This window comes from Mesocricetus auratus, unplaced genomic scaffold (assembly GCF_017639785.1).
Source record: "Mesocricetus auratus isolate SY011 unplaced genomic scaffold, BCM_Maur_2.0 Super-Scaffold_100003, whole genome shotgun sequence".
In the NCBI taxonomy this organism is placed as follows: domain Eukaryota; kingdom Metazoa; phylum Chordata; class Mammalia; order Rodentia; family Cricetidae; genus Mesocricetus; species Mesocricetus auratus.
The window spans coordinates 8,409,325-8,435,738 of NW_024429188.1; the positions used below are offsets into that span (position 1 = coordinate 8,409,325).

A 26,414-nucleotide genomic window follows, 5' to 3' on the forward strand; every position below is an offset into this window, starting at 1 on the left:
CACATCATCGTTTTCTAATTGGCTCCCTTCGCACCCACCAATCATCAGGCGGACTGCCCCCTCATTCTCGCAATGTTTTATCCAATGGGAAAAGTACCAGAGATTCGGAAGACCAAAAAACTGGACCCGGGGAGGGTGGGTGGGAGTGCGCAAGCGAGATGTGCTCAAATGAAATCAGAGAGCCTCGCTCTCGTTCTCCCCGCCCCGCTCCCCAGATCAACTACGCACTTCTTAAAATCTGTCCCTTCCTCCACCAGCTTATGCCTCTGGGGTGAGCGCTGTAGCCCCTCAGACAACACGTTGCCTTGATAAGCTAGTTATTTAGGTATCTGAGGTCTTTGGTTTGGCGGTTAGGCTGTGACATGGCTTTTTCCATCTCTGCAAAATGGCTCCAGAAACAATCACAGACGCAAAATATAACTTCTGCGTCATAAAAATTGATTGCGATTCAACCAACCTTCTAGATTTTTCTAGAACTTTAAAACAGTATCTCTCCTCTCAGCCTTTCCTAATTGAATGCTGCTATTAATTATAGCCTACGATTTTATTTTACTTTATTTTATTTTATTTGTAACCAGAGATAGCTAGCCTTTGACTAGGCATGGTGTGACTCTAGCCAAATCACTGCCCCTCTCTGAGCTTGTTTCCTTTAAATTAGGCATCCTTAAGGAGAGGAGAAATTGCCCATTGCAGCCTTGCTGTGGTAGCAGAGGGAAGGAACCTAGGAATCCATTACCAGGAGAATGGATAAAATGTGATATATGTTTTAGATGGACTGCTAGAATGAATTTGATCTATGTATAGCAACATGGCTGGCTCTCTTAAAAACAGAATGTTGAGTGTAAAAAGAAACAGAACAAGGTTTATAGTACAATACTGTTTATGTAAATTAAAACACCAGTACCATATATTTTCCACAGATACACATAAATAAATAAACACATGAACGGTGGTTTGGAAAGACACACATTAAATACAGAAGAGTGGTGCCTATGTGGGGTGGGGAAGGATGGGATTGGTGATGAAGGGGACAAAACAAAATAATAAAAGGACCTTGCATGGATCAATGATGATATAGTGTGCTAAGAACTGAGGAATATGGTCAGCTCAATTCTGTGCACCTGAAGGAATAAGTAAATAAATAGTAAATTAATTGAGCGCCTAGGGAGTAGGCAGCTGGGTAGACCCCCAGACTTGGGCTTTTTCTCCATGTCATCCTATCTGAATTTAGTCAAAGCTGAACAAAGTTCCAGCTGTATACAGTGGAAACTTAAGAACTCCCAGTTCAGACTGACCAGTTCCTCTGAAAGCTATTACATTGCAGGGGGCCATTTCTTAACCCTATTACTTCCATGTTTGACCCCCCCTCCATTCCCAGTTCCTATTTCCATGGTGGTCCAATTTCAGAAAGACTTTATTTGAATTTTGGGGTGGGGACTGTATCTTGAGACATTTGGAAGAGATTGGGTTCTAAACTATCCTCTCCTCACCTGGTGCTCAGAAGCTGGGCCAAGGGAAGACAATCTTATGAGATGGGAATTGACCCTCTTGACACATACATACATAAAAAATTTCAGGTTCCATCTCCTAAGCACTCTATTTCCTGCTGCAGGCACATACTAAGTTTTGTCTCCTCTCCTCCTTTGTGTGTCTCCTCGTCATGTGTGTGTGTGTGTGTGTCTGTGTGTGTGTGCACGTGCATATACTCCATTTCCTCATATATAGGTATGTTTACATATGTGTACCAGGCAAGTTTTCCTCAGGGTTTCCTGTCCACACACAGTCACACAGACACACACTGTCTCACTCAATCATACCTCCTCACATGTGATCATATACAGATAGGACACACAGACACACACAGGAACGAGAGAGAGAGAGAGAGAGAGAGAGAGAGAGAGAGAGACAGAGACAGAGACAGAGACAGAGACAGAGACAGACAGAGAGAGAGAGAGAGAGAGAGAGAGAGAGAGAGAACATCCAATATAACATTGTTCATTTTAGTTTTTCCATTTACAAAATCCAATGATGAATCCAGGCAGTTAGAAAAAGGAAATGGAGGAAACCCTCCTGAGTCTACCCTATTTGCCCTCCCACCTTGGTCTTTTCACCCCTGCCCTCAGAAAGGCATTCCTATCATCATCACTGAGAGAACAGCCCCACCCACCCCCACACATTCCCAGCCTCTCAGCTACTCTGACCTGCTTTTCCAGGGCCACTCCAAAACTAGGCTCACCAATATCTGTCTAGAGCACCCCCTTCATTGCTTTTAGATCAAGGCTTCCTCAGTTTAAGGGCTGGGGTAGAAGTGGAGTTTAGGACAGGAGTTTATAAGGAAAGAAAGGGGATGGAGAGATCACTGCCCCAAACTTAGGCAAAGAGTTCCGACTTGGCTCACCATTCTACAGAAGTGGCCTTGAAGTAAGCCCGGAGTGGTCTCTGTCCATGGAAAAGAGGCTTGGGACCTTCCAACTGTGGAATTTGGATGTAGTCTGCTCCACTTTGGGTATAGGTAAGAGTGGGGGGAGGAGGAACTGCAGGGAAGGATGTTTGGGGGGCCTGTGGGGGTGGGGGACAAAAAGAGGTCAGGCAGAAATAGACTCAAATTTACGGTGCCTTGAAGTTTGTGTCACTATTGGTTACCAAGCCCCCCAAATTTTCATTTTCAGAATAGTTTGAACCCAAGAAACAACTGTGAATTGTGGGACTGAATTTAGCTCTGACCCCAGGCTCTGGAGCCCAGCCACTCTGGAGAGTTCAGCCATCTCCCTATACTTCCATGGATGACTTCCCCTGTCAGCATATATCCACGTCATCCCTGGGAGGGACAAGTGGATGTACAGTCCTAGGAAGAAAGGATAGGGGATCCAAGAGAAAGCTTGAGAGAGTATAGCTAAGTTTGGTGTATTTTGGTTGAGGAGCTCATCTACTATTCGGCTTTTCATCTAACCTGGGCACATCATGGAGGCCCTGCTCTGTATGCTCTTGGCTTCTCAAACAGAGCCTCAAGAAACACCTGCAAAATCTGGACACAGTAGGGAGGGATAGGAGACCAGGCTTGGGATCAAGGTTAGCCAAAAAACAACATCGCACACAACACAGCAATTTAAACATCCTTGCTCCCCAGGAGGGCAGCACCCCATTTGGTCCCTTTTGTGTGAAGCCTTAAGTCAGTATTTCCTGAACATCCAGGTCTTGCTAAGGGACTTAGAATGGGAGCCAAGGGGGCAAGAAGTCGCTGGAAATCTATTTTACAGGAGAAATTTCCCGTTTCTTGACAATGTCAAAGGGGGCATGTAAGCAAGAAAGCCTGTGTCCTCAACTGTTATTGTTAAAAACCCTGCGTTTTCAGTTTGTTTTCTTTTACTGAATCGTCCCTTCAGAAAGATAGGAGAGGGGAGAGGGATAGAGAGGCAGGGAGGGCACGGGGAAATGAGATTGTAGAAGTGGAGGTGGCTGCAGGACAAGCCCCACAAAACTAGAAACGCCTCTTTCCCAGTTCCTCACCCAGTCCCACCCCTAGGGAGGTGTTGACAAAATGCCTCAGTTATGGATGGTTTGAGAGCCTGGGCTGAAGTTCAAAAAAGAAGGCTTCTGTGTGGGTCCTACTCTTCCCCTGCTCTTGATCCCAGTACGGTCATCATGACTTTCTCCCTGCCTATCACCTACTGGCTTGCTTCACATGACACAGTAGGGTTCCCTGGGAGCTGGGGCAGCTCCTGTGCCCCAGCAAGGGGCATGAGTCCTCAGGCACTTCTTGAGGTCCTTGTTAAGCAGGAAGCAGACGATTGGGTTGACAGCAGCCTGGGCGAAGCTCATCCAAACAGCAGTGGCCAGGTAGCGGTGGGGCACAGCGCAGGCTTTCACAAACACTCGCCAGTAGCAGGCCACGATGTATGGTGACCAGAGGAGCAAGAAGAGCAGTGTAATCGCGTAGAACATTCGGCCCAACTGCTTTTCACCCTTGACCTCGTCCATGCCCAGTAACCGCCGGCTAGCTGCATGCCCATTCTGCCGGATACCCAACAGAGTTGGTGGCATGGGCCCACGGCCAAAGCCAGCGATCCAGTTGGCAGCAGCCTGGCCGGTAGCCCCAGGGCCATGGAATGTCCAGTTTTGGCTGATGGCTGGCACCATCTGCACTGGCTTCATCTTGCGGTGACGATACTCGAAGAGTAGCAGCTTGCCATAGACAGCATGCGTGGCTGCCATGAGCACAGCCAACATAAGCATAAAGCCCAGTGTGTCATTTGCTTTGAAGTAGCGATGCTCAAAGATGCACTGGTCTTCCTCTCGGATAAACTTGTAGGTGCCCACATCAAAGACAGGTGGGAAAGCCATGGCCACAGACAAGGTCCAGGCCATGCAGATGACAGCTGCGCATGTCCAGAGTGTCATGCGCTTGGCATAGAAGCGGTGGTGGGCGATGGCCATGTAGCGGGTGACGCTGATGCAGAACAGCATGAAGGCCGCATGGAAGCAAAAGAGCACAGCCATAAAGGCCACAATCTTACAGCTGAGTGCACTGAAGGTCCATGAGGAGCCATGGCGCACAGAAGCCAGTACAAAGGGGAAGCAGATGGCAGAGCGTATGCCATCAGCTAGGCACAGGTCCAGCAGAAAGTAGTAAGGAGCCTTGTGCAGGGCACGCTCCTTGAGCACCAGCAGGGATAAGATGGCATTGCCTGCCAGGCTTACACACATGATCAGTCCCAGCAGCACCAGCTTCACATAAGCCGATGCTGATGGCAGGGACAGTGCGCCGCTCACCTCCTCAGGCTCTCCGGTGGTGTTGGCCATACTGAGGGGCAAGGGCTACCTCCAACCCTAGGGGGTCGGCCAGTCCAGTATTTGATGGGCCCTGGGGGACTCCATCAGTTGTCTTGCTGAGCTACACCTGCAAATGGGGACAAATAGAGGGGGAGAGAAACAGAGATGAAGATAGGAGACAGAGAAGAATGCAGAGACAGAGTGGTAAATAACGAGATTGAAAAATGGAGACAAGGATATAAATGGATAGAAAACAACACAGAAATGGAACATGATAGGGGAAAGGAGAAACATGAGAAAGAAACAGAGAGGGCAGGTTAGTGTGGCTATGAACCTTCCCGCTGACTCCCCAGACATCCCTGCTCCTAGACCTCCCAATGTGCTCAGATACCTCTTTCTTTCTCCACTGGTGGGTCTGCAGGGTTGAGATGTTGGCCCAACTCTTCCTCCCTTCTACAAACCCTAAAGTTGTATTCAAGCAAAGCGTTTTATTTATTTTTTTACTGTTACCCATAATCCAGTACACATGTGCCTCAAACTAAAAGTTTTACACAGTACTAATCCTAATTGTGATATACTTATTCATTTCTGTTGTATTTCATGTTCTGGTTTGTTAAACTATTGACAGCTGCTCATTGGATTTCTTTCTATCTTTCACTCTCTCCCATCCCCCCCCACCATCTTACTTTATTTCTTCATCTGTCTTTTCCTTTTGCTATACTGGGGATTGAATTTAGGACCTCAGGCCTGGTAGGCAAGAGGTCTACCAATGAGCTATATCCCTAAACCTTTTAAAAATTTTACTATCTAAACCTTTAATTTTGTGCTGGGTGGTGGTGGCACACACCTTTAATTCCAGCACTCGGGAGGCAGAAGCAAGTGGATCTCTGTGAGTTCCAGGATAGGTTCCCAATCTACAGAGAAACCCTGTCTCGAAAAACCAACCAACCAACCACCCAATCAAACAACACCCCCCCAAACAACAACAACAACAAAAAACCCCTTTTAATTTTGTAATAGATTCTTGTGAAGTTGACTGGGATGGCTATGAACATTTTACCCAGCCCACACAGGTCTTGAACTTGGGATCATCCTGCCTCAGACTTCCATGTGCTAGGATTACAGCTTTATGCCACTGTGCCCAGCAAAATATTTTTATTTGTGTCAGGAATGTGTGTAACATGCTCTATGAGCAGTGAGAAGACTAGTGTTATTTCTTTCTTTCTTTCTTTCTTTTTTTTTTTTTTTTGGTTTTACGAGGCAGGGTTTCTCTGTATTGTTTTGGAGGCGTCCGTCCAGCCCGGCCTCGAACTCACAAAGATCCGCCTGCCTCTGCCTCCCGAGTGCTGGGATTAAAGGCGTGCGCTACCACCGCCCGGCGAGAAGACTAGTGTTAATGGTGCATTTCAGAGATACAGAGGTAAGAGGTGAAGTCACAGAAGACCAAATGTTGTAGTGCTGTGGATCACGATAGGCCTGTGGCTTTTGTTTTGTGTGAATATATATGAATGTGAAAATGCAAATATGTTTGTTGCGTTGCTTCATTGAGAAAAACATTCCTTTATTTTAGGTCATTCACTGTTTCAGGCACTGAGGATGCAGTTGTGAATCAGACAGATGAAAGATTCCTACTCTAGCACTTGGGAGGCAGAGGTAGGGTAATCTCTGAGTTCAAGACCATCCTGGTCTACAGAATGAGTTTCAGGACAGCTAGAGCCAGAGAAACCCTGTATCACAAACAAACAAACGAACGAACGAACGAACGAACGAACAAAGAAACAAAGAAGCCAAAAGAGAAAAAAAGAAATAGTCCTAGTTTTGTGTAGTTGACAAATTAGGTAATAAGAAGAGACATGGGTGAAGTTAATAGCAGGTGATGACAATATTCTGAAATATAACCATGAAGTAGGGGAGGAGGATTTAAATGTCAGATGAGGATCTGGGTTGGGAGAGCTTCACAAAGGAGAAGTTATCTAAGCAAACAGGCTGTTTAGGTGTAGAGGACTCTAGGCAGGAAGAACAGTCAGAACAAAGGCTCTGACATGGAGCTACACTGGAGCCAAGAAGCCATGCTGGCTGGAACATTGCACAAAGGGCAAACCTTGGGCGGTGAACTCAGAGTATCAGCAAGGACGTATGGAGGCTATAGTAAGGGCTCTGATTCACAATTACTTGGAGGGTTTTGAACAGAGGAAAGATGTGATTCGCATTCAGGGTTGAATACAATCCTACTTGTTGGTGTGAGAACAGGTATGTTCCATGAAGGTAGGAGGGAGTAGGGTAGGGAGATTAGTGAGTCTTCAGTAGTAATGCAGGTAAGAGATCACAGCATCCCCATACTCCTTTCCCTTTTCACCCGAATCTCTCTCTTCTAACTGTATCTTTTACTTTTCAAATCCACATTATTACCTGCCTCATACTATTAACAGAAGCCCCATAAGGGCAGGGTAGGTTCCCTCCCCTCCAAAAGATCACTATCATGCACACAGTAGGTTCTTGGTGAAAAGATGCCAAGGGCTCCATGGAAATATCTACACTGCAAGCACAGCCTGGGGCGCAGGCTGGCAATGTGGGGCCAGGACAAAGTGACAACATTTCCCGGAGGGAAGGGAGCTGGGCTGGGCCACATGAAACGGAAGCAGGAGAGGCTGAGCATTACAGTTGGGGCTGGTGCTGGCGTGGGGGGTACGCTAGGGAGATGAGTGTTGAAGTGGATGCCTTTTTACCAACGCCTTCCTTGTGAAGTTGTCCCCTTTACGTTGTTTTCTAGCTCAACAGAGTCTGGTGTTACAGTAAAAGCAGTAATTCTTTTTGACATCACTAAGAAGTCTCATAGCCAATGACCTGCTGAAATGAGAGCATGCTAGGGCAGGGGTTGGAAAGAAATGCAGACAGTCGGGTCTCTTTCAGTCCCTCAAGGTCTGATGTCTTCTACCCTTCCCAGGACTGCAGACTCTCTCTGCTGAGTGTGTGCAAAGGTACACACACACACACACACACACACACACACACACACACACACACACACACACACACACACACACACCTTAGCCTTGAGGGTGAGTAAAGGTTAGGCATAGAGACAGACTAAGTGTAAGAGGCAGTCAGATACACAGGCAGATGACAAAGAAAGAGACATGTTTGCTACAGGCAGATGGTGACATAGGAGAAGGAAAGACAGAAAAACAGAAAAAAGGTCAGGAGAACAGATAGATATGGAGAAAGAGGAGAGGAAGAGTGACTTAAAAGAGACATACAGATAACAGAGAAACAGTGAATGGTAAAGAGGAGACAAAAGGTGGTTAAGGATAACAGCAGAGGGAAAACACATCTAGAACACAGCTCCTGTAAATATGGAACTCCTGTAACTCCCTATGGGATTGCATAAGTGAAGGTGAGGGTTTTGAGAAATTTTACAAAATTTCTGGATGTGTAATGACCAAAAATGAATTCAAAAATCAAAGGTATGATGAATCCCACATATTTCTGGCAGCAGTTGCTCATGTTACATCATACATACAACGCTACTGAAGCAGTGGTTCTGAGCACACAGCACGCACACTTTGCACTGAACATGCCACCAAAATCCCCATGACAACAAATGCTATCTGAAATACCTCAGCTCAGACTTGACACTACTGTATGCTATGAACTGCAATGCTTTTGTTGTGTATACAATTTTTCTTTTATAAAACATAATGGTTTTAAGTACAGAAAATAAAACTTTAACAGTTTCCTACTATCATATAAACATTAAATTAGCATGCCATTATATTGTATTGTATTAGAATGTTTGATTTAAAAAAAACTTGCCATTTCAGGTGACTCTCTGTGAGTTCAAGGACAGCCTGGTCTATGTAGAAAGTTCCAGGGCAGCTAGAGCTACATAGATCCTGTCTCAAAAACCTTAAAAAATAGAATATTAAAAATGAAAGAAGTTTGCCATTTGGGTTGCTGAATTGAGTGTCATAAAAACCATTAGATGAATTTTGACTTGGGAATAGGACAGAATTTCCAACAATTTTTGAAATGTCCCCAACCATACTTCTACCATTTTGCATTGCATGTTTATGTGAAGTGGGGTTCTCAGTATTGACAGTTATAAAATCAAAATACCAGTCAAGATTTTTTTTTGAGACAGGGTTTCTCTGTGTAACAGCTCTGGCTGTCCTGGAACTTGTTCTGTAGACCTGGCTGGCCTCAAACTCATTGAGATCCACCAGCTTCTGCCTCCCAGGGTGCTGAAACTAAAGGCATGCACTACCAAAGCCCAGCACCAGTCAACTCTTAAAAACATTGAGGATGCCTTATATGTTGCAGTAAAAGAAAAGATTTAATTCTTTGTGTTAAAAAAGCACATCTATCTCAGTATGCAAATTTACTTTTGTTTTTATGAATAGTAAAATTATATACATGCCTGAGAATTGCTTCAGATAAATTTGTTAATTAATAGTAAATATTTGATTTGTATACTTATTTCCTATAACTATATACCTGGGGGAGCATAAAAAAGCTCTTAGGTGAAAAGGGTTATAAGTAGAAAAAACATAAGGAACCCTGATCTAGAAGACTAGGGAGAGATAAAAGGGCAGAGAGTAACATGCAGACACAGAGACAAAGCACGTAAACATGTATGGGGAGACAAACTAAGACTGATATTATATGTGTAGCTTAGGGTCTCAGTGAAAACAAATGGTAAAGCTAAAACCAACCCCTTCAGAACAAACAACCAACAAAACCCCTCAAATACAGCAAGCAAACAAAGCTCCGGTGTTGCTGGGAAAGCTTAAAGAGGCTGCATAAATGAGGTCAGGTGCTCCTAAGCACACTCTGGCAGCAGCTGAGGCCCAGTCCAGGCAAAAGATAAGTGTGCGTGCACAGCGACTACCTACTGACAGGTGTCTGAAAACACAGCCTCATGGACAGCAGTTTTCGTGTGTGTGCAACACACACACACACACACACACACACACACACACACACACACACACACACAGTGCTTGCACAGATGGAGGGCTTGTACCTAGTCATAGCATAGGGCTTTGTTCATTACAAAGGCATTACTGCCCCCTAGGGGACATTTTGGAAATTTACAGGAACTTGGGTGGGGCTGGGGGAGGAGGGGGTGTAGGTTGCCTTATGTTAAAAGTGCAAGATACCCTATTATTTGGGGGTGTAGAGAGAGTGTGTGTGTACATCACTTAGTGATATGCGGGGTAGTCTCTGTCCTGCAACTCCCAGGATTCTGAGCTTATAATTAGGTGAGCCTAGAATTTCTTTTATTAAGATAAAGGAAATTTTCTTTCTCCTAGTTTTAGCATATGCTGAGTTATCCAGGAATGTGTCTGTCATGTGAATCAAGAGGAGACTGTATTTTACTTTTTGGTTCACTTCACTAGTGTGTAAAATTTTAATACGAAGCCTCTGTCACTTTCCTCTACTTTGTGAAGCTGATTTTTCTTCTAAACTACCTTTACTTATTATAAGCGCTTACAAGTCTCCAATTATTTTCTTGAATCTCTTGAAGTGTGCCACACCTAAGCAGGTATATACCCAAATAAAAATTATTATAAATAATCTCTTATTTGTATTATAGTTAATAGAATATGTATATTATGTAGGTACAGTATGGACTTCTTTCTAAATGAAACATGCAGAAATATTATATTATCTATAAACTCCATTTCTAGATAGTAAAGGACAGATTTTATGTAACAAATTTGTTACATAAAAAGCACATTAAGTGATGTCTGAGAATTGGTTATCAATGCAGACACACTGACACTCTGTCTCACATAGACATATCAAAATCCTGCCTTCTCTTAGAGTTATCTTAAACACACACACACACACACACACACACACACACACTGATCAGTAACTACACACAGCAAACCTGTCATTTTACACATGGATTTCTATATACTCACCGAGCTGATATATCCGATTGCTCAAATACTCCCACATATTCAAACTCTCACAACAGCATATCTATATCATCGCATATATAAACACTGCTGCAAAACTAACGTTCAGATTAAATATTGATCACATCATCAAATTCACAAACACTTGAAATGTGCTCCCCAGGTATGTATACACACATATAATGCCCCTGAGGTACCTACAGATATATTTGCAGGTAAGTAAAAAACTGCTCCCACATATATGTATGTATTCCACCAAAAGAAACCAACTTACCCTTCCTCACTTGACAATACAGATTAGGTACACTTGACAATACAGATACGTACATCCTGGTACATACATGCCCCTCTCCATTAATAGATAAACTGTCAATGATAAACATAAGTGTAATAATAGTTCTAACATACTTTCAATACAATAGACAGCCTCACACTCTCTCACGCACATTTCATCTATATGCAAGTGCAGTCAAATACAGAGATTAAAAACTTACTTGCACCTGCAGTCACTGGAATATAAAAAGACACGTGCACACGGACAAATGTGTGTAAACATACCACTTTTGCTCTCACACTCACTAACTAATATACATATTCAACAACAGGTATAAGATAAATCTGCTCATGTGCGCAAATCAACTAACTCCTGCAGGTAGATGTGGAAATATGAATAGAGCTGCCCGGCTGGTACTTGCCACATCAGGAAACCTAAGTAAGAACAGGCACAGGAGGCTGTGGCAAGAACACTGTGTTTCAATTGCTTCTTATCAAAACACCCCAGATAGTTTGATTATTACCTCCCACCTATTTATCATCAGTGAGGTTTTTGGTTTGGCCTATGTCTACATGCATGGTGTTTGTTTTCTTTTCATTTACTCTTGTTCTTACTTTTCCTCACTGACAAAAATAGAAAAGTTGGGGGCTGGAGTGTGGCTCAGTGGTAGAGCACTTGTTTAGCATACATATGCTCATAGCAGGGAGAGGGGAGAGGGAGCAAAGGGAAGAGGAGGATGGGGGAGGAGTGCTGTATGATTATTGCTATGGACTACAGCTTGTCTAGCTCTTATCCAAAAGAGTATCGGATACTGGACTTTTTCAGATTTTGGGATATTTGCATAGATACAGATGATCTTGGGCATGAGACCTAAATCTAAACATGCAACTCATTTGTGTTTTGTATATACCTTACACACAGCATGAAGGCAATTTTATGCAATATTTTAGTGTCTCTACATTTTGTCTGTAACCTGTCACAAGATATTGGGTGGGAAAGTTATCCCTTGTGGGATCATGTTAGCATTTAAAAAATCAGATTATGGAGTATTTCAGATTTTTAATTGCCTTGATTGTTATTTCTTTATAAAAAGAACTCTTTTCTTTTTTGGTTTTTCGAGACAGGGTTTCTCTGTATTGTTTTGGAGGCTGTCCTAGAACTCGCTCTGTAGACCAGACTGGCCTCGAACTCACAGAGATCCGCCTGCCTCTGCCTCCCGAGTGCTGGGATTAAAGGCGTGCGCCACCAACGCCCGGCTAAAAAGAACTCTTTATTATAGTTATCTCAAACATAAAAATGCAAGTGGGAACATGGCAATGAACCTTGGTGGACTCAACACCCAGATATACCAATTATGGATTCAGAGCCCAGTCTTCTTTTGCCTGTCCACTTCTCTTAGCCCTTAGTTTTGTAAACCATAATTATTATACTATGTCACCCATAGAAATTTCACTATCTGTTTGAAAAGATGAGGAGTCCTCTGTAAGCATCATAATATAACATTTTTATTATTTCTTAGTCTACTTATTGATTTACTCACTATTGGCATCTGTTATTAACAATTAGGCAAATCTTGCCAGGTGGTGGTGCACGTCTTTAATCCCAGAACTCTGTGAGTTCGAGGCCAGCCTGGTCTACCGAGCAAGTTCTAGGACAGGCTACAAAGCTACAGGGAAACCCTGTTTTGAAAACAACAACAACAACAACAACAACAAAATTAGTCAAATCTGATTCTTGGTGCTATTTCATGTTTATGACCTCATAGTTTTAGGTAAAAATATTTGTTGGTGAATCAATGAAGCTGTGCTGGTTAGGTTTTTTTTTTTTAATTGATAAAGCTAGGGTCATTTGGGAAGAGGGAACCTCAGCTGAGGAAATGACTGGTAGATTGGCCTGTAGACAAGCCTGTGGGGATATTTTCTTGATTAATGTTGATTAACGATTGATGCAAGGCAGTGTCCTTCCTGGGCTGGTGGTCCTGGGTTGGTTAAGCAAGCAGATTGAGTGAGCTCTGAGGAACAAGCCAGTAAGCAGCACTCCCGCATAGCTCTGCTTCAGTTTCTGCCTGCAGGTATCTTGCCTTGAGTTCCTGCTCTGATTTCCCGTCATCATGGCCTGTAAGGTGTAATGAAATAAACCCTCTCTTCCCCAAGTTGCTTTCGGTCATGGTCTTTATCACAGCAGTAAGAAAGCAAAGTAAGATACTAGTTTAACTGAATTGATTCATCAAAGAACAGCCTAGGATTTTTATGATTTTTGTCTCAGTGTTCCTTTCTAAAAAACTCAGTGAAATGTCAGTTTCAGAAGCTACAAAGGTCTGCTGTCCCCTCCAAGAAAAAGATAGAAGGGCTGGGCATGTGGCTTAATGGTAGGCAGAGTACTGGCTTAACAAGTATGAGGCTCTGGGGTTGGTGAGGGAGATAGGAAAGGGGAGGGATGGCAGAGAAAGAGAAGGGGGAAGGAAGAAGGGACGAGGAGAGAGGGGAGGAGAGAGAGGAGAGAGAGAGAGAGAGAGAGAGAGAGAGAGAGAGAGAGAGAGAGAGAGAGAGAGAGAGAGAGAGAGAGAAAGAGATGAGAGAAATGTTGATTTGAATTTTTTGTTTGTTTTTTGAAAACAAGATCTAGAGATCCATGAATGACTTGGTAATCGCCATATTCACTTCACAGCCCCAGGTGACCTTAAACTCCTAATAATCCTCCTGTCTCAGCTTCCTGAGTACTAGGATTACAGGAATATGCCCTACATAACCTTAGACTCAGATTTTTTAAAGTTAGCCCTGGCTGTCCTGGAACTCACTCTGTAGAACACGCTGGCCTCCAACTCAGAGATCTGTCTGCCTCTATCTCCTGGGATTACAGGTGTGTGCCACCACCACCCAGCCAGATTCAGATTTTTTAAAATTAAAATTTATTTTTATTTTATGATCATTGGTGTTTTGCCTGCATATATGTCTGTGTGAGGGTGTCAGAAGTCCTGGAACTGGAGTTACAGACAGGTGTTAGCTGCCTCGTGGGTGCTGGGAATTGAACCTGGGTCGTCTGGAAGAGAGCAAGTGCTCTTAACTGCTGAGCCATTTCTCCAGTCCCAGATTCAGATTTTTTTAAAAAAGCACTTGAGGTTAGAGAGATGGCTTATACTGGTAGCACCAGTAGACTCTATGAGTTAAAAAAAGAAAACATAGGACTGGAGAGATGGCTCAGAGATTAAGAACATTTGTTGTTCTTGGAGAGGACCTGAGTTCGGTACTCAGTACCCACATTGTGTTCCACGACCATCTGTAACTCCAGTTGCAGAAGATCTGACACTATTACCTTTGCGGCACTAGGTATGTACACAGTACTCATACAAATATGCAGACAAAGCACTTGTACACACAAAAATAAAATAAACCTAAAATAATTTTTTAAAAGTACTTGTAAGTGCAAATTAAGAAACCAGAGTTGGGCATGGAAGTACACCCCTTTATCCCCAGCACTCAGAAGGCAGAGGCAGGTGGATCTCTGTGAGTTTGAGGCCAGCCTGGTTTGCAAAGCGAGTTCCAGGACAGCCAGAGCTGTTACATAGAGAAACCCTATCTCAAAAAACAAAAAAACAAACACAACACAACAACAAATAAAGAAAAGAAACCAAGATCTTTTATGAGATGATTAGATTATTCTTATACTGAGCTCAGTCAGCTAATGACAATGTTGCAGGGTTAATAAGAAAAGCTAAGCAAAATCTTACATGCTAGCATTCTTTTAAAAAAGATTTATTTTATGTATATGAGTGCTCTATCTGCATGTACAGCTTTATGCTAGAAGAGGGCATCATATTCCACTGGAGATGGCTGTGAGCTACCATGTGGTTGCTGGGAATTGAACTCATGACCTCTGGAAGAGCAACTGGTGCTCTTAACTGCTGAGCTATCTCTCCTGCCCCATATTGGGGCAGGGAAATTGTCCATAATGTGTTTGGGATGGATGAGGTAAAGAAAATAGGCAAAGGAACAGTTTCAATTATTGCTATTAGAAGACACACTGGTGACAGGTCAGAGATGGCACTAACCTAAAAAACTGTTGAACTGAAAGGAGTTTTCACTATATATCGATTTATGGATGTGTCTGTCCATGTTTAGACTATAATAGTAATCAGGGACCCTGAAGAGAAATTTGATTAGTACAAAAACAAACTAAGGTTAATATATGTAAATTTATCCATGAATATTTTGAAGTATTATGGAAACTGCATAGGTCTATGGATCGATACTACTGTTATTTTGTTTTGTATAGAGACAAGGTCCCATTATGTAGCCCTCCCCGGCCTGGAGTTTGATATGTAGACCAGACTGGATGCTACTGTCGTGATGACAAGTTTGTTTTGATAATACCAGATTCACTTGTAAAACTTTTTAAGTCTGATTCCACAGTGTATGATGAACTGACTAATTAACTGTCTAACTAACTAACTGACTGACTGACTGACTGACTGAATTTAACCAAGTTCAAGACTGTTCCCGTGTATCTTTTAGTTTTGTGTGAGGACTTGAAATCATACAAATGTTTTTCTGTTTGAAATCTAAGTGGGTAGTGATTTTGTAAAAAATATTGAGGGAGGAGTGGTAAGATGGCTCGGAAGGCAAAGGCACTTGCTCTCAAGAGTGAAGCCCTGAGTTTGATTTCTAGGACCCACATAGTGGAGAGAATTTACTCCTGCAAGTTGTCCTGTGACTTCCGTATGTGCTTAGTGGCATATGTGCATCACCCCTGACAACGTTAATTTTTAGAAAGCATTATGAGATAAAAGAAGCATCCAATTATTTCTTTGTGTGTGTTTCTCGTTTTGCAGATTTGATACTGACTGGCTTCAGCATACCCCTCTTTGAACATGTGAGAAAAGAATTTCATAGAAAACAACAGCTACCCTATTTCTTTTGTGCAACAGGGTATTATGTAGCCCAACTTGGTCTTGAACTCTCTATGTAACTGAGGATAACCTTGAACTTTTGATCCTCCCAGCTCCATTTCCCCGGTGTTAGGATTACAGGCGTGTACTACCACACCTGTTTTATGGGCTGCTGGGGATTGAACCCAGGACTTTGTGCATAATAGGTGAGCACCATGCCAGCTAAGCTACATGCCCAGCATTGCACTACATTGCATACACTCAAAATAATGTATATAAAAATAGACAGCACTGACATGGTTTATAGATTTAAAGCAAAACTCCAAGTGAGGGAAATGGAGGTTAAGTAGGACTCCTGGAGTGATATCTACTTGCTGTTGCGATCTGAACACAGAATAAACATAGAGCCAAGTTTATGTCTACTTAGTAGAAAAGTTTTGTCATAATTTCAAGATACTCAAGATGAAAATTATCTGTTATATTCAAAATTCACGAGCACTTGTTACAAGAATTTTATGTGCATGTGTGGTGGTGTGTGTGTATGTGTGTGTGTGTGTGCACATGCGTGGCAGTTAGAGGACAATCTTGTGTGTCAATCCTTGCTTCCTTGCTTTCCACTTTGTTTGAGACTTTATTGTTTGCTGCTGTCTGTGCAGCTGGCCCCAAAACTCTATGGAATTCTCCTGTCTTCACTTCCCATCTCGTGCAGGTGCATTGGGATTAAATATGCACACTGCTGTGTCTGGCTTTAAGGAGGCTCCGGGTATATGAACCTAGGTATTCATACCTGCATGGCAAGTTTCTTTTTAAATTTTAAGTAGGTTTTGTTGACCTACAGATTCATACAGCTGTGTTTCATACATTCAAGTGAATCATGAAGGAAATTAGGGCAAAATATGCTGTGCCACCTCCCTGGTTACCTTATACATAAGTGGCTTCCAATATTAAGAAGTGATAAGCCATGACAGAAGTTTATATGTGCCAAAGCTATATGGTATTACTTGATCCTTTTTTGTTGTTGTCCGTAGCTTTCACCAAGAAATACAATTACATGATGTAGCATTGCCAAATCCAGATAAAAATGAGCAAAAAAATGAATGAAATAACAATAAAACAAGCCATGGTAGTAATGACCAAAGGCTCAAAAAGACGATGACTTCTATGGACTCCCATCAGTGAATAAAAAAAAATTACTCTGAGCTGAGTATGGTGCCTTTGATCCCAGCACTCAGGAGGCTGAGACAAGTGGTTCTCTGTGAGTTTGAGAGTTAGCTCCAGGCTGGCCAAGGCTAAATAGTGAGACCCTGTCTCATTTTTTTTTTGTACTGAGAGCTTGGCGTGGTACATGCCTGTAAACACAATATTTGGGAGGAAGACGCAAGTTTTTATTGTTTTGTTTTTTGAGACAGGATCTCACTACATGGCTCTGGTTGTCCTGAAATTCACTATGTAAATCAAGCAGACCTCAAATGTACAGAGATCCACCTGCCTCTGCCTCTCAAGTGCTGGGATTAAATCATGCTCTGCTTTGCTAGGAAGCCACAGGTGTGAAGCCAGCCTGGGCTACACAGTGAGCTCTAGGCCAGCAAGACACTGTTTCAGAACAAGAGAGAAAGAAAGAAAGGAAGGAAGGGAGGGAGGAAAAATATTATGCACTCCATTGTGTCATGAAATAATCTGCAAAAAGATTTTATTTGAAAGCTGCAGACAAATTCAACGTTTAATAAATCCCCTAAAACATTGCAGTTTTTCCTTATAATCGCATAATAAAGAAGAAAAAGTAGGGAAGTTCTTTTCATCAAGCTGCTGTTCCTCAAAATACTTTACTCTAGTGTGTTATACAGATTTTACTTTCTGTGGATGCTGAGTTGTGTGAATGCCCTAAAACACTAACATCTAGTCACACTGCATGTAAATACTAACACAGAGAGATAAATATATGTATATGCGCACAGGACATTCAAGTCTGAGCTCGTATTCAGACTTAAATCAACTGATAAATACAATTAGTCTCTCTCTCACAAAGAAAATAGGGATGTGATCTGGTACCCGTTCAACAGAAAATCACTGAGGGATATACAACACACAGATAGCATAGGCAGAGACACATTCACCACCAATCAAAGGGCACTTGGAAGCTGGTGATGGTGGCACATGCTTTTAATCCCAGCACTTGGGAGGAAGAGGAAGGTGGGTCTCTGTGAGTTCGAAGCCAGACTGGTCTATACAGCAAGTTCCAGGACAGTCAGAGCTGTTACACAGAGAAACTCTGTCTCAAAAAAGCCAAAACAAAGTAGATCAAAGGGCACTTGGAGATACACGTACACACAAACCTAACTACATGGACTTACACTTTCAGACACAGTCCTGCATGTGCAGGCAAAAAAATTGACATTAGACAGGGGTCAAGTTATGCCTCACATTGGCTCTTACACTAAGACATTGAAGCTATTACATTTTGTTTTTCCATTTATTTATGTGTGTTCATCTGTACCCCATGCACACACACAGAAGTCAGAGAACAACTTTCATAGTTAGTTCTCTCTTTCTACCATGTGGGCCCCAGGTATTGAACTCAAGGTTGTTTGCCTTGGTGGCAGGCACCTTTACCCACTGAGCCATCTCACTGGACCCCAAAAAAGCCACTTTCACAAATGCACCCTGGTACACAGTCATTTACATATAGCATTGACACACTTACAGGCATAGTGCCCAGGCTCACAGCTGCACAGAGAGGCAATCAAGCAGATGAAACAATGCAGACTCATGCCTCCCAAACCCACACAACCACTGAGGCTTAGAAGCATACAAACACAAACCTTCAGATGCCCACACGTACACATTCAACCTTTACTGAACAATGCATTCCGATACATGGCCATATCGACACAAACCCATACCACATCAACCTTCTGAATTTTATAAACAGAACAGAGACCCACATGCATACATGTACATACTGGTAACTACAAACCTAGTTCCCTAGTCAGATAAAAACACACCGGCATGTGTGACACAGAATCATGTTCACATATGTAGATATACGTGCATTTTCGCAGATATTACACTATCACACATATGTGCACTCATACACCTAGAAAGTATATACTAGCAAATATATATAAAGAGCTTAATGCCCTTCCACTTACCCTTGAGCACAATTTTCCTCACACATCTGTGTTTCTGTATGAACACTGAGATACTTGGTAACTGTAAACCAATTTTCATGTACAAACACACTTTGTTTTTGTTTTTTCAAGAACAAACAGACTCTTACATAAAAAGAGGCCAGGCTCATTTCCTTGGACATACATGTGGGCATGTATAATGAGTAAAATATGTATATGGAAATATCCTTTTTACTTGTAGATGAATGCACATTGTTAGCCATCAGGATAGGGATAATTGTAACAAGTATATACAGGTGATACAGACAGGTAATATACTGTGGTAACATTAATAAGTAATTCTTCATGAGAGGGTTCATTCCATGCTATGCACTGTTCCAAGCACTCTTAATGTATTGACTCAGCCTATTCCAACATTACAAGACATGTAGTTTTATTTCTTCCATTTGACAGACAGGAGGCTGGGGCTTAGTTGAGGTTATGTGATTTCCTAACCGAATTCACATTTAGAAATATATTCACCTCAGGTGCTGGAGTGATGACTCAGCCGTTAAGAGCACTGGCTGCTCTTCCAGAGGACCCAGGTTCAATTCCCAGCACCCACATGGCAGCCCACATAACTCCAGTTCCAGGGGATCTGATACCCTCACACCAATATACATAAAAATAAAATTAAATAAATTATTAAAAATAAAAAAACAAAGAAAGATATTCACCTCAAACATATATTTTATAAAACTATATGGAACTTTCACACACAAGTTAGTTTCCATTGACTAACATGCTTAGGCACAAATGGTCATTCATACCAAGTTGTGGACAAGTTCACATTACAGACATTTCAGCAGTGATACATATGCCCAAGAAAATATATCCATGTGTGGTCACAATCACAAACTTTACTCATAAATAACCACACTATAGAATACACAAAACATCTAGATACAGCACCTATAAAAAAAGTCACACAAATCCATGTTAGTTATCTTCCTAACTGAAATACATGCGAACACACACTATCCAGATGTACCTTCACACATGCTGGATTTATTTCTCACAAATATATATTTTCTTTCTCACACATACCCCTTAGAGTCTCTCCCCCCATCTATTCAGAGAATTGCATATATCCTAGTCAGATATACCCACATTGTCACCAGCCCCAACCCTAGACATATACACATTCATTCCTTCTCACACTCATCACTCAGATACACCCACTGTCACACATATACCCAACACCAATATACTCACACTTTCATACACATTCCATTTACATACATCCATTCTCATGTATAATCACCTCAAATATGCTTACACTTACAGTCACTCTATCCAATTAAAGTCACACTATACAATCTCTAACTTAGCATCCCCACATTCTTACATACAGTGTTTAGATACACTTAAACTTAACCCCACCCCACTTGGAGCCCTCATACCTGTCTTAAGTTTACTTACAATCTTTTTGAAATGCACACTATCAAAATACACCCAAAGTGACACATGCACCCAAAACACTGCCCTTGTATACACCCCACCTAGACATATTCACAATTTCCCAAGCTAAATATGTGCACAGCAAGACACACACACACACACACACACACACACATTCATATATCACCAAGATACTGTTCTAATGTAGAGAACTCACATTCAAACACAAATTTTGTTCAGATGTACATTCATACTGTCTCACATTATCTGTGTCTGTCTGTCTGTCCTCCTGCCTGCCTGCCTGCCTGTCTGCCTGTCTCTGTCTCTGTCTCTCTCTCTCTCTCACACACACACACTGCCACCTAAGTATATTCACGCATTCAAATCTATTCTATTCCAAATGCACCCACACATTGTCTTGAACACAGTCTGGATGCATTCATATACTTACTCTCATATATCATCAGGATACATCCACATCTCATAAACATGTATCATCCCAATACTCATATTCTCAGGTTCACTGAGTCCACTGATGTAAACTGGATGAGTGTATGAAGAAAGCGTTTAAGGCACATCTGTGTGGGAAGTACTGTGCAGAGTGTGGGTTGGGTACATCCATATGGTGTGGAGGAGATGAAAGCATGGGTGTATTTGGATAGTAGGTTTGTGTAGAGGTATACACAGATTGTTTGTGTGACAGCTGAAAATATTTGGGTGGGATGTGTGTGTGTATCTTTGTGTTTCAAAGAATCCTTGCCTTCCTATCATACACAATTATCTCCCATGTAATTTCTTACATATACATACTCTACATACTCAAGTCCCCCATACCTACTACTTCCCTAAGATAAACTGTCCCTTATGCATATTTGTTAACATCTAGATTTCTGCCTGGTGGCATAATTGGGGTGCTCTCTGTGAAATGTCCAGGTGCACATCATTCATACTTTCTCACATTATCTGTCTCTCTGTGTGTCTCTTTACACACACACACACACACACACACACACACACACACACACACACACACCCTATCCAACCAAAGCTCTTACTAACCCTGGGCACTATTATGATGCCATCCTGTCCTATGGCAGTGGTGAGATGGGAAGGGAGATTTTTATGTTTCAAAGTTTCATCACTGCCCCTGATGGTCATTAGTGAGCATGTGGAGAATACTGTGCAGAATATGAGTGCATCCATATGGTGTGAATGAGATGAAAGCATGGGCGTATTTGGATAGAAGGTTTGTGTAGAGATCAGTCTGCACAAGACCAAAGGCAAATCTTCTATCAGACAGGCAGGTACACAAATACTCTTATTTATCCACACAGGCACATATGCTTGGACTTAGTCACAAGTATATCCACTTACTCTTTTAAATAGGCTATATTCATATGACTTACTCATGAATGACATGCATTCACTCACAAACACAAGGTGTACACAGGTGTACTTTTACATATCTGTAGAGATATGTAAAAATATATGTATCATATCTAAAGAGATGATAAAGAAACAGGGGCACAGAAGAGGGAGCTCCTGAACAGGTATACATATACATTCAAACATAACCACAGAAGTATATTAGCATGCACACATACATACATACATACATACATACAGACAGACAGACAGACAGACAGAGAGACATATCTATATAGGTGTGCTCACACATATCCATACCCAGATATGCAAATGCTTATAAATGAGATGATGTAAACCTATGTGAATATTCTAATACATAGACTTGTATGTACAACTGGCCATGTACATACACAGCATATTCACATGCTTATAGACTTGTACATACATTAATTCATTCTTATATGTATACAATTAACTATAGAAACACAGATACTCACAAAAGCACATGATCACAGTCAGGCATATATATACCATTACATTCATACACCCATTCTGAGAAGCCACATAAATGAAAGAACAGTAACTTATATTACATTGGAATAGGACACAAAGGCACATTTCAACACATGCACATATAGGACACTCATGTATTCTTGCACATGCATAAGATTTGATCAACTTATCACATACACACAAGCAAAGATATCTTAAATAGATGCATAGACACACATACACACAAATGATCTTGTCAACTGAGAGTGGCATGCGCATAGATTTATATACATTATTCTGTAATATATGCTTTAGACAAAAGATAAATACAAACATACAAGTGCAAATAAGAACTGTGCAAACTGGTACTTTACACATTTGTGTACTAAGACAGGCATACACACAGGCCTTTTAGATATACACTTATTTGTGTTTGACCACACATGCCCATGTACAGATATGTTCACTTGAATATATGCACAATCAGGTATTAACAGATACTAGCATATATATGCACAGTCACTCAAGACATATTCAAATACACAGTCACACTCAAAAATTCAAATAAAACACATAGTGAGACACATGCATCCAAGTATTATGAAATGTGGTTACTCATGCATACCGTAATCAAATATGCACTTGCACCAAATTAGACATCATAAAAATGTAATCATTCACCTATGCACATAGCCTTGTGAGTATTGTAAACCCCACAGTCATATTAAAAATGTAGTTCAATGTGCACACATAAAATATTTTTCATTCATCTACTCTTCCCTTATCCCAGTGTGACTATTTATACTTACATTTCTTTAAATAGATATGAACACATAGGTTTGTTGAGAGACAGTGAGCACTCACATGCACATACAGACATAGTCATAATGAAAAATGCTAAAGAATCTATAGAGACTTTCACACACAGGCATATTCACACAAATATATGACAGGGACATGCACAACACATATAAGCATGTACACACACATCCTCTCCTATATGCACGGGACACAGGTATATGTCTTTTTGCTCACACACATTATTTAGATGAACCCACACTGCAAGGCACATGTGGGAAAACAGGAACATACACAAAAAGATCCAACTAGGCATTCATTTGCTTGGACATATAGACTCAGACACTCATATACATATGACCAGACATGTGTGTTCAAAGATAAATTGATACCACACACACATAAACAAACATTCAACAGGCCTAATATAGGCTCAGAGTAACACATCAATACTTGGGTCAGAATCAAACATGACCATTTGCTCGCCAGATATGCAAAACCATGCCCTCCAGTTCAGACACAAACCTATCCAGACACCCACACAATCCCATATGTCATCACATAGCCTGTACACACACACACACACACACACACACACACACACACACACACACACACACACACAGAGTGCAGTGATGATACATGCACACACATTATACATGCAGTCATTTTTTTCATGTATATGTTTAGTTTCAGGTCCAGATGCCTCTGGACAACAGGTTAGGTCCTCTCCCCTCCACATCAAATGGTTCTTCAGGAAAGTCTACTCATGTCTAAAGGTCCTAGCCCTCCCTGTCCTTCCTAGGAAATCTGTCTTCAGTCTCTCCCCTCTTTTGGCTCCTCTGCTGATCCCTATCCCCTTGGTATTCTACCACATCTCCATATCTAGAAACCAGCTAGGAAACCCCTCTCTCCCCTGCCCAGGGTCTAGATGGGCAGACTCTGCTCCAGGTCTCGTTACTGCATGGACCACACCCCAGCTCTACTCAAAGCCCTATAATCTCAAAAGCTTCAGCCTTGTCTCCAGTCCCTGCCAACCACTGACCATAAGCCAAACTCTTGCTAATTTCCCCTCAACAGAGGGACACATACCGGGGCCAGGAATGCTGCAGGCTGTAAGCCAGACCTCTGCTGGCTCACAGTCTGGTGTGTGTGTGTGTGTGTGTGTGTGTGTGTGTGTGTGTGTGTGTGTGTGTGTGTGTGTGTTCAAATAGGGACAAGAGCAGGGAAAGAACCCCGCGTAGGATAGGAATGACTGTCCACAGCTACCCGTCATTTCTTACAAATGAGAAGTAACAGCATATAGCTGTTCTACTTCCCTACACTTGCCACCCTCCATCTTTCCACCTGCTGCCTTCTCTAGCTCTCTGCTGAGACCCTGGAGAAAAGGTGCTAATCCTCCCCTAATCAATAGCAATACTAATCACGAGCAACCAGCAACAATATTGACCCTGAGCTTTGCTGGCATTGCTCAGCGCCACCCTGTGCACACATTGAACTTTTGCATGCATCAATTTATTTAATCCCTGCACGCATCCCCAAAGAACAGGTTACCAGTCTCTTTGGCAAACGGGAAAACCAAGGTTCAACAAGTGACATGCCTCCACTAAAGTTGTGAGCTAGTAGTTAGGAGCCGTGTCCCTAGTAGAATCCATGTTCTCCATATACCAGCTTTTCCCGCACCTCCAGATACAGGGACCTCTGGCTACTGTGTCATTGATCTGGAGGTCCCAAACACAATATGGGTATCTGAAATAGAAACAGAGAGCCATGTGATAGAAGCCAGGGCCCACAGTGTGGGGACCACTATGTTGTTCTTGCCCCCTGTATATCATCATGGGGGACATGTTCAAGCTCTCTCAGAGCCCAGGGCCTGAATGTGCTCCCTACCCCCACCTTACCTTCCTCTATTCCTATAGCAGCTTCCTCCCACTAGCTGGGACACATCTTCCAGGGTGAGTGAGCAAAAGTATGTTACCTGTGGGTAGAGACTGGGAAAAGAATAAAAGAAGGAATGAGGGGTGGTCTGCCCTGGGAGCAGCTTCCATCATATCTTCCCACCTGCTTGCTGCCCAGGTTCTCTGTGTCTGTCTCTCTTATACACACACACACACACACACACACACACACACACACACACACACACACACAGAGAGAGAGAGAGAGAGAGAGAGAGACAGACAGACAGACAGACAGACACACACACACACACACACACACACACACACACACACAGAGCTCACACAAATTCTGCAAGCCCAGGAACCTGGAGAAAAGGAAGCTGCAGGCATTGTGAGAATAAGGCTCCCTGGGTCCTCAGGTACCCCTTCCACAGCTCGCACACAAGGGGTGGTCTCGTGTCTAAATGTGACCATAAGGATAGAAACAGATCCTGGGAGGGGTTGGGGGTGGGGAAACAGGTGGTGGCTCCCTTTCTTACGGGACATTCGGGATTATGGAAGATGGGGAAAGATAAGCAGTCCTGGGGCTTGAGTGTTGCTATAGTCAGTGGTGAAGCAGAGAAAATGGACAAGAAACATGACAGTTATAGAGACTGAAAGGTGGGGAGACAGAAGAGAAGTCCCAGCTCCCCTCCTCCCCTGGCTCCTTCATGGAAGGATGCTGACTACTTACCTGGGTTCTCTTAGCAGGACTGTCTTGGAATTCAGGAAGGGGACTCACTCTGTCTCAACCAGGATAAACCACAGTCCGGGCCACATTGTGGGACCCTCAGTGATCTGGCAGCCAGTGACACTCCTGCTCCTGTTGCCGTGGATACAGCCTGGTTGGTCTAAATTGCTGGCAGCAGAGGAAGCAGGTGCCAGAGGGGTGCACTTGGTAGAGCTGGAGATGTTGGGGAACACCAGGTGGGCAGCACACAGCTTTGGGGTGCCCAAGTAACGGGCAGGTGGGGGTCCTGGTAGGTGCTTCTCCCGCTACACACTCCCACCCCCATCTTCATGCCACCGCCAGTCTGGGAGGGGGCCAGCGCTGGCTCCGCTACTGGTCTGCCTGCCTGGCTGCCGGTTCCCCCCCACCCCCCACCCAGTCTGCCTGCTGGCCGCAGCCTTTTGTCCTCAGAAGACACGGTCCCAGCGGGGACCCTGCCAAGCTTCTAGCAGATGCTCAGGGTCCTGGACTCCTCACTGGGAGCACAAGAGCCATGGCCTGGGAGGGCCCCAGGTTAGGGGCACACTCTCATGCAGGCTAACCCCACTCTCCCGGTCTGGCGAGGATGGAGAAGAGGTGCAGGTCCACAGCCAGAGGCAGCAGCAGAGGTGGTGTTGGGGAGGGGATGGACGCCAGAAAGAGGGGGAGGGGTGGAGGGAGAG

General features: G+C 42.9%; 1 protein-coding gene across 3 annotated transcripts; it reads right to left on the bottom strand.

Moving 5' to 3' along the window:
• Nucleotides 1-862: 862 nt before the first annotated feature.
• Gpr173 (G protein-coupled receptor 173) lies at nt 863-26,414 on the bottom strand. Of its 3 annotated transcripts, XM_040744023.1 has the most exons (4): nt 25,717-26,414; nt 24,984-25,073; nt 24,684-24,831; nt 863-4,897 (listed from the first exon to the last, which is right to left on the bottom strand). In XM_040744023.1, exon 4 carries the CDS (start codon nt 4,798-4,800, stop codon nt 3,679-3,681), a length of 1,122 nt encoding a protein of 373 aa, XP_040599957.1. In that variant the 5' UTR covers nt 4,801-4,897; nt 24,684-24,831; nt 24,984-25,073; nt 25,717-26,414; the 3' UTR covers nt 863-3,678. The 3 variants fall into 3 exon arrangements, with proteins under 3 accessions (XP_040599957.1, XP_040599958.1, XP_005085960.1); XM_040744024.1 differs by lacking the exon at nt 24,684-24,831; XM_005085903.4 differs by lacking the exons at nt 24,684-24,831; nt 24,984-25,073.

What these genes read in the sequence shown, in the direction of transcription:
- Gpr173 (XM_005085903.4), bottom strand. Translation starts at nt 4,800, where the DNA reads ATGGCCAACACCACCGGAGAGCCTGAGGAGGTGAGCGGCGCACTGTCC.